Here is a 13,462-nt window from a genome sequence, read left to right as displayed (position 1 = left end):
TTGGCAAATTAGTGGCTTTGATACATTATTGGGGTTAGTTGCTTAGGACACAAATAAAGAGGGTTTAGCAGATGTACAGTTCTCAATATTAGAATATATACTGTCATATTTGATAAGTGTCTATGTGTGCATTTGTGACTGGTGGGTTGCAGCAGAGAGTTATATGTCTATGTTGTTTGGGACAATGAAAAGGACAGCTTTTAGAATTGTGGGGCACACGTATAAAGCCTGGTACAGTGATAAAGTGGTGATAAAGTCTAAGGTGGTAACGCACCTGAAAATCTACTCCCAACTGTAATTTTTCAAGCACAGCTGATTGGCTAGTGCATTATCATCTTACACTTCATCACTTCACCAGGCTTAGTACATCTGCCCCTGTGTGTGTGCAGCAGATGGCTTTACAATCTGTAGAACGGAACATGGCCTTCAGATGCCTGTTCAGTAATTGTCATTTTTGGAAATCTGTTTCATACTGATCCATTTTATAATCTTACCCAGGTGCATCTACATGACTAAAAATGATTTTTCAGTTTGAGTCTTAGGTACTTGTGTATTTTGGCGGCGCCCATCGCATCGCATACCATAACACATACGATGGTATGCGATGCGACGCGATATCGTACGATAGTGCACGATGGCATACAATTTTGAAATTGTATGCCATTGTACATGGCATACGATGTCATACGATGCGATGCGATTAAACATTGTATAAGCACCCTAATGGGTGCTTATACAATGTTAAGCACCCAAATGGGTGCTTACAATGTTAAATGCACCCCCACGCCACCCCCCACTATAAACGTGAACCCGAAGCGTGGCAAGCGCAGCGAGCCCGCGAGGGGCGGCGGTACGCGTCCTACGACCTTTTCATACCCCCACTATCCACGTCGGCGTGGAGTTGAGAATAGAATAGTGTGGCGAGCGCAGCGAGCCACCGAGCCCGAAGCGTGGCGAGCGGACGCGGATACCTTCACAGGTAAATGCGTCCCCTCGCGGGCTTCACAGGTGTCCGCGTCGCCACGGACACCTGTGAAGCCCGCGAGGGGACGCGTATAACTGTGAAGGTATCCGCGTCCCCTCGCGGGGCTCGCCACGCTTCGGGCTCGGTGGCTCGCTGCGCTCGCCACACTATTCTATTCTCAACTCCACGCCGACGTGGATAGTGGGGGTATGAAAAGGTCGTAGGACGCGTACCGCCGCCCCTCGCGGGCTCGCTGCGCTCGCCACGCTTCGGGTTCACGTTTATAGTGGGGGGTGGCGTGGGGGTGCATTTAACATTGTAAGCACCCATTTGGGTGCTCAAAAGCACCCTTTAGGGTGCTTATACGATTTTTGGTCGTATAGGGGGTCAAAATCGTGTCGCATCGCATCGCATGCCATCGGGTGCATGACATGCGATGCGATCCGTTCGTCGAACGACGGACATCGGGGGCGCCGCCAAAATACACAAGTACCGAGTCTTACATTAACATGTTTTACTTTTTTAGCCATAAGTTAACATCAGGACCATATGCACAACATGGGAATTCATGTTAGGAAAAATCCCATGCTTTTTGGAAGGGCTTTGTAGCTCGCCCCACTTCCGGAAGAAGCTGGGTCAATGGTGTTCAAGTGATCCGATGCTACGTCCTCAGGTGCAGCACGGGATCACAAATGCATGCAGGTGGCGCCTATTATCCTGCTGCATTACCATATCTGAGCATCGCTCCTGCTTGCAAGTGAGTAGTAGCGAATCACCCTCAAACCACATCTGAATCGGTCCCGTTGTGCGCATCTGCATGGCATCTATTAATCCTGGGGGTGCGTCACACAACACCCAAAAGAGGAACAGCTACGAGATTTTACATTTGTAGATCAAATATTATTATTTATTTGAAATATTTATCATTGTATTACCTCATTCTCAGAGAACTGGTGCTAGACAGTTCAGCCTAGTATAAGCATCACATACATTTAATGCCATTATTATTTGGCTAATGTTAACTCTGATTGCCGTAAAATATATTTGTATGGAGAAAAGGCAAGGAGCGACCAATGCTTTGAGTCCAGACCTGTTGGTGGCAGAAATTTAGAATTAATAGTACAGGTGTGTATTTGTATTTGGTACTTATGTATTATCAGGGCGCCCAATTAGCATACGTACGGCACCATAGGAAAATCGCATTGCATTGTGGCGAGCGGCGGCGGAACGCGTCCTCCCGACCTTTTCATGACCCAACTATCCACGTCAGCGTGGAGTTGATGTTATACACCGAGCCTGAAGTGTGGCGAGTGGACGTGGATTACCTTACATGTATTCCGCGTGCGCTCGCCACACTATATAAAATCAACTCCACGCCGACGTGGATAGTGGGGGTACGAAAAGGTTGGGAGGACGCGTTCCGCCGACGCTCGCCACGCTTTGGGGTGGCGTGGATAGTGGGGGGGGGGGGGGTGGTGCCTAAATCTCACTGCATCTCATGCAAACGTCTAGCAAAGTCAATGGCATCGCACCCTATGCAAAAATCGCATGTGATGCGATGCAATGTGATTTTCTTACGCAGAATCCCCCGCAACGCAGTTTGCTTAGTGGGCGCCCTGCTAAAGTACCTTGTATTTATTTATACTAAAAGAACAGTTGCTGGGATAGCGAATATTTTGAGGATCGCTCACAACAACGTTGCCACTCAAAGGGTTAAATAAAAGCACACGCATTCACACAGGCAGAATACGTTTCCTACACAGTCACTAACAAAAAGGACAGAAGATGTTAATGTTTCCTTCTTGCAACACATGGGGGTAAAAATAGGACTGAAAAATTAGTGCACTGAGCTCATCAAATTTCCCACCTACACGGCAGAAATCTCACTTTTATTTTTGTCTGAAAATATTTCATTTCCGCAGCTTGTGCATCGGTCCCAATGCAATAAATCCTCCAAATTAAAAAGGAACCGTGCTGTGTAGTTGTCATCCTCACCTCCGAAAGAACCTCTGCGAGTGACCTTGCCTGCCTTATTAGAGATATTCCCAGGGCCGGCCTTAGGCATAGGCAAACTAGGCAATTGCCTAGGGCATTTGGAATGCCTAGGGGCACCAGCAGCTTCTGCTGATTAAAATGATATGCAGCATGCCTATATTCTGTGTGTGAGTGAGGCTGTATCTGCATATGAAATAGTGTATTCATGGAAATCACTGTAACATAGCATTCCGTACGCAGGTACAGCCACAGTCGCTCACAGAATATAGGCATGCCACATATCATTTTAATCATCAGAAGCTCCTTGTGTGTGCTGGTCATAACAAAGCAAATAAGACGAATTTTGAGCAAAAAAAGGCACCCAACGTTAGCAGAACTGGCCAGGAGCTGCATGGCCTATTGAGGCAAGATGTATGAGGAAACATCTGTATCCATGCAGAGGCAGAGGTCACAGTGTTAGCTGCTGTGCCAGTGCTGTCTGTGGGTGGGTTGGTTGTGCAATAGTGTTCGGCATATGTGTAAGGGGCATTATGTGTGTCATGTAGAAATGCATTTATAATGTACGACATATGTGTAACAGGCATTATGTGTGTAATGTTTATAAGGGCATAAATAATGTGCAACATATGTGTAATGGGCATTATGTGTGTCATTATGTGTATGAAGGGCATTAATAAAGGTTGGCATAATGTGTAAGGGGCATTATGGTTATAAGGACATTAATAATGTGTGTAATATGTAAGGGGCATTACTGTGTGGTATTATCAGGGGTGCCAAGAGAAAGGGGTAGGGCCAAAGTCTGATGGAAGGGCCCAGTGGGGGCCCGGGCAGCAGCAGCTGCAGCTCTTCTCCTCTGCCCAGCACACACTGCTTTGTGCTGGGTTGCAGTGTGGCCATGGAGGTGCTTAAAATACAATATTTTCTCAGGATTTTTTTCTAAGGGTATAAAGTGAATAATGTGAGGAGTAATGTTTATAAGGTAAAGTGTGATGTAACATGAATAAGGGACACCATCGCATGATATAATGTGAATAAAGTTGCACTACTGTGTAGCATAATTTGAATTGGGGGTAAGATTGTGTGGCCATGCCCCTTCCCAGCAAAAACACACTACTGTTTGGGCTGCGCACCTAATGTGTACACTGTTTCTATTTAAAATATTGCGGGTAGGAGCACCAAAATTATGACTGCTATGATGAGGGTTGATGGTGCTGGGAAAGGGGAGCAGGGTCAGAGGCGGAACTAGTGGCGGTGCTAGGGGGCACCAGACAAAATCTTGCCTAGGGCATCATTTAGTCTAGGGCCGGCTCTGGATATTCCCCAAGGCGTTTTATGAAGTTTTACTTTACATCTAGCATGTGTGTGCTATTCATCAGCTGCAAACAGGAAAATAAGGAATAATTTAATCCTTTCCTGGGCTACAGCATAAGTTAAAAACCCAGCAAAGTTTTCTGCTTTGTACAGTTTTTCATTTTCCTGACAACGGTCTGATAAGCGCATTTGTTCTGATTAATGCCTAGTTCTATAGAAGGGAGCAGGAAAGGCAGGGATATCGTCATTTGGTTTCTGTGCGGTACATTTCTGTAAAAGGCTTCTTTCTTTTTTTTTTTTTTTTCAATTACTGATTTTAGTTTTTTTGTTTCCAATATTTTTATTGAATAAAGACTTGGCACAAAGAAATGACAAGAACGGCATACCATCTCTGCACAGACTCCTCCAGCGGAACCAATTACCACCACCGTGTACCACCATCCAAGTGAGGCCCATTTGGGCTATTTGGGGGTCCCAAAGCTTCAATTTCCACAGATTCCTCCAACGGTTTACCTACAACTCCGTAATCACAGAAAGGATCTGTGATGTTCCAACAATTCATAATTTAAGATCAGTGATCCTTCATCCAGTCCTCCCTTGGTAATGTGCACTTACCTGTATTTTCTATCCAATCCTGTGAGTGAGCTCATTAATCAAACACTTATTTTTACTTATATTCATTTTATGTATTGAAATGTATGTGTATTTTTAATATCTATATAAAATATTTATTATATTTGTTGTGTAGTATCATTCATTGTAGAGAAGCGCTGCTACAATTGTATATATTGTTGTCTAAAGCTTGTCTGGATGGGACAAAACCAACTTGGTCAAGGTGAAATAGAGTAGGGAGGATTGGGTTAAGTCTGTTGGCCAGTACCTTTGCGAAGATTTTGAGATCAGTATTAAGAAGTGATATAGAACCTTAATTGGTGACAAGGTGTTTTTTTTTTTTTTGGCTTCGGGATGACAGTAATTGTGCCTTGGTGGTTTCTGTGTGAAATGGGGAGCCCTCCAATATTAGATTAAACAGCTGTGTGAGATGAGGTATAAGGGAGCTTTGGAATGTTTTAAAATAACCCATCTTTTGAAGGTTTCTGTGAAGCAATGGTTAAGAGCACTTCTTCTACAGTAATAGGTTTGTTGAGGTTTGATGAAGTGTCAGAATCTATTGATTCGTTTGTTAGCAAGCAAAATTAGGCAAGTAGGTAAAAAGTAGGCAAGTATGATTGTAGTACTGTACTAATTTCTGTAATTAACAAAAACATACTGAAAGTCAATATTTCCACTGCTAACTAACCTGTTATGTGGCTATCCCATGTGTTTTCCTGGGGTTTCAATAAAAGCGAATTATCCCCATCCCCCCTCCCCAAAAAAAAAAATCTGTAAAAAAAGTGATGGAGATTTCATGGACTCTTAGAAGGAGCTGTGGCAGCTGGTTTACGTGACCTTGTGGATTACTCATCTGACCGATGGAGTCACTAGGACAAAGCCTAGAAAGCAGCAATGTATCACACATTTATACAGGAGGCATCTATGTATGCAGGAGGCATCACCATATCAGTGCACAGCTGCTACTTCCAAAGAAGCAGCAATGAGGCACACTCCAACTACATCAGAATCAGGCTCACTGTCCACTATCTTATTGTTAACATTCTGACTGTTGATCATACATGCAGATCCCATACTGGATTAATATTTGTCGAGGGGTGAAAACCCTGAATAGGGCAGATAAAAATATATGATACACAAGAAAATGGTAAATTAAGGCTTAGGGCTGGTTACAGATTCATTTTATTTAATATGTAACCAGCACCAAGCTGTAACTTACTTCCCCATTTGTTTGCTTATCAGTCATTGGAAAGGCAGAGTGAGCCTTGTATTGCTGAAGTGGGCATCAGATGAATTTAAGCACCTTGGAATTTCTTATGCATATTACATTGATGAAAATAAATATCTAAAAGGACCATAATCCATATAAACATCCAATGCACACGACCAAAATGCAAACAGAGGTGTCAACAGTTGCAGAGAAGCACTCGCACAATGAAAACCACCAAAGGATAAGTTCCTTCAACAAAAACAAGACGAAGAATAGATATGGTCTATTTTTCAGCGTTTAGGAGAAAATGGTCCATTGCCATCTGCTCCCATTCATTAAAATCTGTTTTTTTCCCACCAGACAGGTTGTAGAGATGAATATGGTTACGTAACATGCTTACAATGCATCTACAGCAGCTTCAAATGCAAAAATTAAAGGAGCTAATATATTCAATACAAAACCAGCCATGTTTTGTATTCAATATAGGTACTACTTGCAACACAGCATCCAAGATCAGAAGTACCCCAATATCTACACAGATTCAAGTCGCAGAATACAAAGTGTACTATTTAATTTTTTTCTTAATATATAAAACACAGACTTCTTGGCTCCATGGTGGAAGCTTCTTTCCCCAACCAAGTGGACACTATAGACGGGATGTAAAGCCACCCGAGTTCTGCAGCAGTGTGGGATGCTGGCTGAACTCAGATTTTTTTTAAAGGGGCAACCACTTGAAAGGCAAAACCATACCTTGTAAGTGGTTGCCCTTTTTAAAAATCATCCGAGTTCGATCAGCATCCCGCGTTGCTGCTGAACTCGGCTGGCATTACATCCCGCCCTATAACTTTCTTATCCTTCAATAAATCAATGTATACGCTCCATTAATGATTCTCTGAAAAATTGTCCACAGCCAAATCAGCTATTGCGCTCCTTAGGAGACAACTAAAGCTACTCAACAGGTTGGACTCCATAGCTAGTTAATAAACATTTCTAGTTCTTTCCTTTAAAAGGGCCACATTCTATTATTTTCTGCCAACATTGATGCTCCGGAACTCAGGTTTACCTTGACGAGGTTTCCCCTCCCATCCACATCACCAACAGTCTATGTTCCCTTGTCCCTCCCGTAATCTACCATCAACAAATCTTCTTCCCACCTTTACATTTATATTTTCTCTCTCATATATTAAGAATATCCATTTAAAAATAATCTGTTTGGCATCTTTAAAAACCACAAAAAAGAAAACATCTATGTACATTTCTTTACAGAGTGGTCCTGACAACTCACGTACAGGCATGGGGATCTTGGATAGCTCTTTGCCAATGCAGTTTTTCATTATACTCCAGAGATTAAGGCTGTAGTTTGGTTTGTCTGGAATTCGAGTCCTTCTCCTTTTCTTAGGCAGGAGATCTTTGCGCTTAGATCCACAGTAGCTGCCTTCTTGTGAGCTATGGAACACCTTAGAGAGATGCATTGCACATAAGTTATCAAACATTTTATAAACTTGATTTACATTGACTGGCTTTTTAGAACACACAAAACTCAAATGAGCTACAAAGCAATAATGACCACCTATCGCACATTTGCTTTCACTGGTCTAACCTGCACTTGATAATTCAAAGCTAATTATAAAATAAAAGTGAGAGTAGATACAGTAGGTGCACACGCACACAGGAAGTGGTGTTGCGCCCATGATGTGGTCACTTTTTTACCACTGGATGGAGGGGAACAGACACATTTGCACCTTGTTATTATTTATTCCTATGTAGATGAGCACAATCTGTACACAATATGGCCCATGAAATGTACACTCATTTTTTTGGTGCCCAACCCTCATTCCCTCACTGTGCATCATACATGAATACACATACACCTATATGTACTGTCATTTTATTACATAACAATGACTAACGGCTCCTAGAGGTGGACAGCAATCTGTAGGCTTATTACAGTAAGGACATGTCACATAATCCCCACCCAGCATAGAGGCTGGCTGTGGGTGCTGGCCAGATGGTACAATGATAACAAATATGATGACTCAGTAACATTGGGCCTAATTTTACATCACTCAGAACAGGGCAAATTTTGAGGTCTGTGCAAGGGCGTATTTGCGCATGTGCAGACCCCGGCAACAAACGGCTCGCTCCTTGCATGGAGGGAGGGCCAGGAGAGGTGACAGTGCTGGACCATGGGAACGCCCAGCATTTTACGGGCATCCCCATAAAAAAGCCAGGTGTTCCCATGGGTATGTGGGCAGGCCGATGCCTGCTGGGGGGGGCTGACATCACAGGACATCATCTGGCAGATCGAAAGCAGTTCCACCTCCCTCTCGCTGCACACTGTCCTCCTGCCGTCCCTCACTCGCTCCTGGCCGATGCCGGCAACCCACTGGCCGTCCATATAGAATCAGTATCCATGGCTGCCGGGTCGAACCCTGTGTACGCCCTTTAGTGTCGCAACCCAACAATTATATCAAGCTGTGGTAGTCTATCTGCATTACTGTACTGGCATTACCAGATTACCATTTGATGTTAAGAATAAATCAACAGATGTATTTATTTGAATTTCGTTTGCTTTTTGTATTTAATTAGAGGTTTAATTGAAAATGCAACCTTAGCGGTTTCTTTAAGACAATATTCTCTGCTGTGTCACAATCGTGTTATTATACGGGGATTCAAATAGGGGAATGTGACTTTAGCATTAGCACGGTCAAGACTCTACTGTAATTTATAGTGGCTGAGAAAGTATAGAACAACTACGGTATTACGCCTAATACAAAGGCTATGGATTTTGAACTGGATCGTTTTGAGATGTGTCCAACCGAACAGGTGAATGGAAATATGCTTTCTGTTAGGTGTGTCTTTTGCTACATGTGATTGATGCCCAAATGGGCCAAAATGTCAAGATATATTTATAAATGTATGAATAACATCAAATATGCTTACACCTAATAGTGCTATTGAACCTATTAAAAGATTTCCACTGAAACATTTCAGAAATAACTAATAAACTGTTTATTTTTGTGAGATTGCCGATTAATATTCTTACATTGTCTTCTAGATGCCAATCTTCTGGATGACTTCCGCTAGCACTGCTGTGATTACTGCCAGAGCGCCTGCCAAAACAAATGAGAAAATGCGTCACTGAAACAAAAATATTAAAATTGTAGAATTCGAGCTTAGGCAACCTGGGACTAAACATGGCAGGCATGCTGGGATTACAGCTTAATATCTGCCAAGCCACATGCTGAAAAATACTTGTCTACACAGGCCATCAATTTTACTAATCCATGCTGAATTCAGTTCCTGCCATGCAACTTACATAATTTGTTAGAGGCTGCTGAATGCACTAAAGGTGCCCACTGTGATCTTATGCTTTATCTTAAGATTTCCCTTGAACTCCCCGTCAGTACCGGGCAAAAGATTTTGTGCAAACAGTGCATTTTGACAAAGATTTATCTGAAGATTTCAGAAAAATGTGAACCCCTTCGGTGGTATGCCTGGAAATTAAGCGGCAGTCGGCTCCCCAAAAAGATTTCCATGTTTTCTCATTTGGAGTTAATGTGGGAATTAAGGAGCCTTCTGTGGCATCCGAACACCATTGCTTCTAATATAAGTGTTAAACAGCAGATTACATGGATTCTGCATCTACAGGCACCAATATGCTATAGTAGCCATGGATAGCACCAGGATACCCAATGTGGCAGTAGATGAAAGGGAGTTTTGGGAAAAATAATGCTTTAGTATGTGGCATGATTTAACACCCCATGGTTTTGCAAACCCAGTTTTCTTAGGGAAGTCAGACACATACTGAACAGGCTTGTTATAGGACAAGCGAAGCCTAGCACAGCCTTTGTGGGGACACCATTGTTGATTGTATCCGCATGTTAGCTGTAAATATACCACAATGAGATCATCACTGTTAACTTCCCTTTGGGTGGGGGCATTAGACTCTATACTATATTTTATTTATTTTCTATGATTTTGAATACATACATAAAACACCAATCATCATCTTCACGTTTTAGATGACAACTGCAGTATTTAGTATGTGGGCTAGTATCTTCATATTATTAGGGGTAAATTCAAATAAAATTATAAATAAATTAAGTCCCATAGGAACGACTATAATGTAGGTACCAAAAGCACCAATATAATTTTCGGTACTTATGTAGTATCTGGGCTGCCGATTTCTAAATCGGGTCGGATCGGGAGATCGCATCGCATCGCATGCGACCATGCGATTCGATGCGATGCGATGCGATGCGATGACCCGATTTTTCCATAGGAATCAATGTTAAAATGGACTGAGTCCATTTTAACATGGAATTCAATGGGAAAAATGGGTCCTTTTCATACCCCTACTATCCAAGTGGGCATGGAGTTGGATATAAACCTGTGGCGAGCGTAGCGAGCCACCGAGCCCGAAGCGTGGCGAGCGAAGCGAGCCCCGCGAGGGGACGAATACCGGCCCCTCGCGGGGCTCGCTTCGCTCGCCACGCTTCGGGCTCGGTGGCTCGCTACGCTCGCCACAGGTTTATATCCAACTCCATGCCCACTTGGATAGTAGGGGTATGAAAAGGACCCATTTTTCCATAGGAATCATTTTAACATTGATTCCTATGGAAAAATCGGGTCATCGCATCCGATATCGGATGCGATGCGATGCGATGCGATATCGCATCGCATCGCATCTGATTGTATGCCTTAACTTAAGGCATACAATCAAAAAATCGGCAGCCCAGATACTACATAAGTACCTAATTTTCTTTATTTAGAGGTGCAAATTAAAAGTATCCCTGTGTATCCCTGTGGCGAGGGGAGTGACGGGCGTGCTGCCATTGCAAAATGTCTGTCGCTAATGAGGACATTTCTCATCCAGACATGCTGGACAAGGGAGTTGGTGGGTTAACGGCACGCGGGAGTGTGAATCGTTAATGACAGGGAGTGTACAAACCAGTGGCATAACTATAGCCCCCGCGGTGGCGGGGAGGCGCTGAGAAGGTGAGGGCACCGGGGGGTCTGCGGGGCTATAGTTACCCGCTGCCATCTGCCCCTGCCGCCGGTGCTTCTGTCTGCGGGTCCCGGCTCCTGCTGCTAAGAAAAAAAGTGTTAACCCTACGGGGGCGGGGGGGTAATGCGCTGCCAAAATTTGCAGCAGGGGGGCGCAAATTTCATAGTTCATATTTACGCCACTGGTACAAACTAGGCAAAATTGGCCACAATATCACTTAGAAAGCCCTTTCTGAGTGAAATTGTGAACAAGATCGCCTATTGTGTATGGGGCTTTACTCTCTGCAGCCCATACTGTAAAGCTCCATACGCACTAGATGATATGAACTATGGTGGTGAAAACATAAAATCCCGGTTTCTCCCAGCGGTTTAATAGGTACGCCTGCATTTTTCTTAGCACTCCCACTAAACAGCCGGTTTCCATCCCCCACCCCCAGACACCTACTTCCTGTCAATCACCTTACAAACAGCCAGCGAACACAGGATCACATGTGATCCAAGCCTGCCCGGCTTGGAAGCAACCCAAGAGGTGGAACTCACATGCTCTGGTGCTATGTGCACGGTACCGCATATTGCATCGGCCCTACTGTCAATCACATAGAATTTGGACACTTTTCATGCGCCTGATTGCCACAATTGCATTAAAACAGCCCAATTTGCATGTGAACCCTAGTGTTTGGTGACCTTAACACTGAGATGTGCACAGCAGCAAATCATGACCGCACATAACTGAGGCCCTTATTCTGATCGGTGCGGAAATTCCCGCATTCTTACGGAGCGGTCCGCACGCCACGGTGTTTTGCCGCATGCGGCCATCGTCCGTAGAAACGCCCACGTGTCCTCCGCATTCGGACGGACTCACTCTTTAAGAACAGGGCGTGTTTACGGACGACATACAAAGCATGCGTGTGCGGGAGAAACACTCCGATTCGGCACGGTATTACAGAGTATTACAGAGTATGCTCGGGAATACCGCATCCGACCGGGAGCCAAGCGGTGCTACCGCACGTAAGCGGAGGATTTACGCCAAACAACCCACTATGAAGTATCTTCTGCAAGACATCACATGACCCACTTATTCAATTACCTATCCTCATAAAAAACTGCTTATTTGGAATTGGAATCAATTAGATTCCAATATATCCTTACAAGCATGCCTAACACATGCATTGCACACATTAACCCTTACAGCAATTGAAGCAGCAATGGTTTCAATTAAAGCACTGACAAGCGTCCTATTAGTGAGTAATGAGTAAAGGAGTAGATTCTATTGGGTTCAGGTGTTAATGGTTGTAGTCATTAGGCGTACGTTCGCCAACCGCATGAACGAGTGGTGTCCGCAAAGCAATAGTACACTTGTGGACACCGCACATTTCTGCCCTTTTTTCATCGCGTGCATTCGTAGTGGTTTCCGAATGTACGCCCCCCAACATAAGTGTACTCCCCCGTGTCCGCCCATGTTTCCGCCCCGTTTTGCCCACTTTGAAACTACGCCCATGTGTCATTCCGCATGACGCCCATAATACGCCCCTATTTCCCGACTGATAGCGGTGAACAGTTTTGGACGGGATTTGGCCGAACTGGTACCGAGTCAAGGCGTGGCACATGCGCGTAGCGTTCTCCACGCATGCGCAGACGTCAGAAAGACGCGATCCGTAAGTACGCGGTAAAGTCCGCATCAATCAGAATAAGGGCCAGAGAAAGGAATTCCCCTATAAAAAGTGACTCTTGATGTGGTTGCATTGTAATAGCATTTTGTATTGCTCACTGAACTGTAAAATCCCCTAATACTGTATATTATTTGGACATATGACTTGTACTTTACAAGCACAATTTATAGCTCTAGAGCAATATTGTAGTTTACTATAAATATTCTTCCTCTACATAGCAGTCACATAAGGATTCAGGGGTGAATTTATGAAGCTTGGAGAAGTGTTATCTATCCCCATAAAGAACGTTATGAGCAAGGTGATAATGGTTCAGCCAATCAGCTACAATATGTAAATTGACAGGTAAGAGCTGATTGGCTGAACCATTATCACCTTGCTCATAACGTTCTTTATGGGGATAGATAACACTTCTCCAAAGCTTCATAAATTCACCCCTCAGTTTCTGTGTAGTTTGAAAAATTAGAGAACCAAAGAGAGGTGCAAGAAAAGGAGGTTATTACAGGCACCCATGTATGTACAGTATATAGCATTTGTATTAGAGCATGAGTAGGACTAAGTAGTTCTCCTAAGAGAATCTAAATACAGGTTACTTAGTACAAATGAATACATGGTTTCTCATTGCACACCAGGGATAAGCACTCCGTGCCAAATATGTAGCAGTGAAGACTGCCCAGTTAGTGCCAAGTCAGT

General features: G+C 43.7%; 1 protein-coding gene across 6 annotated transcripts in view; it reads right to left on the bottom strand.

Moving 5' to 3' along the window:
* Positions 1-13,462, bottom strand: part of OSBP2 (oxysterol binding protein 2) — a 226,680-nt gene that overhangs the window by 35,699 nt on the left and 177,519 nt on the right. For all 6 annotated transcript variants that reach the window (XM_083151498.1, XM_083151502.1, XM_083151503.1 and 3 more), the window contains 2 exons: positions 9,139-9,205; positions 7,382-7,549 (listed from right to left, as the gene is read on the bottom strand). In XM_083151498.1, coding sequence (XP_083007624.1) covers positions 7,382-7,549; positions 9,139-9,205 — 235 coding nt within the window. The remainder of the gene's footprint in view (positions 1-7,381; positions 7,550-9,138; positions 9,206-13,462) is intronic.

Source organism: Crinia signifera, chromosome 1 (genome assembly GCF_055691185.1).
Source record: "Crinia signifera chromosome 1, ASM5569118v1, whole genome shotgun sequence".
NCBI lineage: Eukaryota > Metazoa > Chordata > Amphibia > Anura > Myobatrachidae > Crinia > Crinia signifera.
The sequence above is the reverse complement of the archived record's forward strand: the minus strand, read 5'-3'. Positions and strand labels throughout refer to the sequence as shown.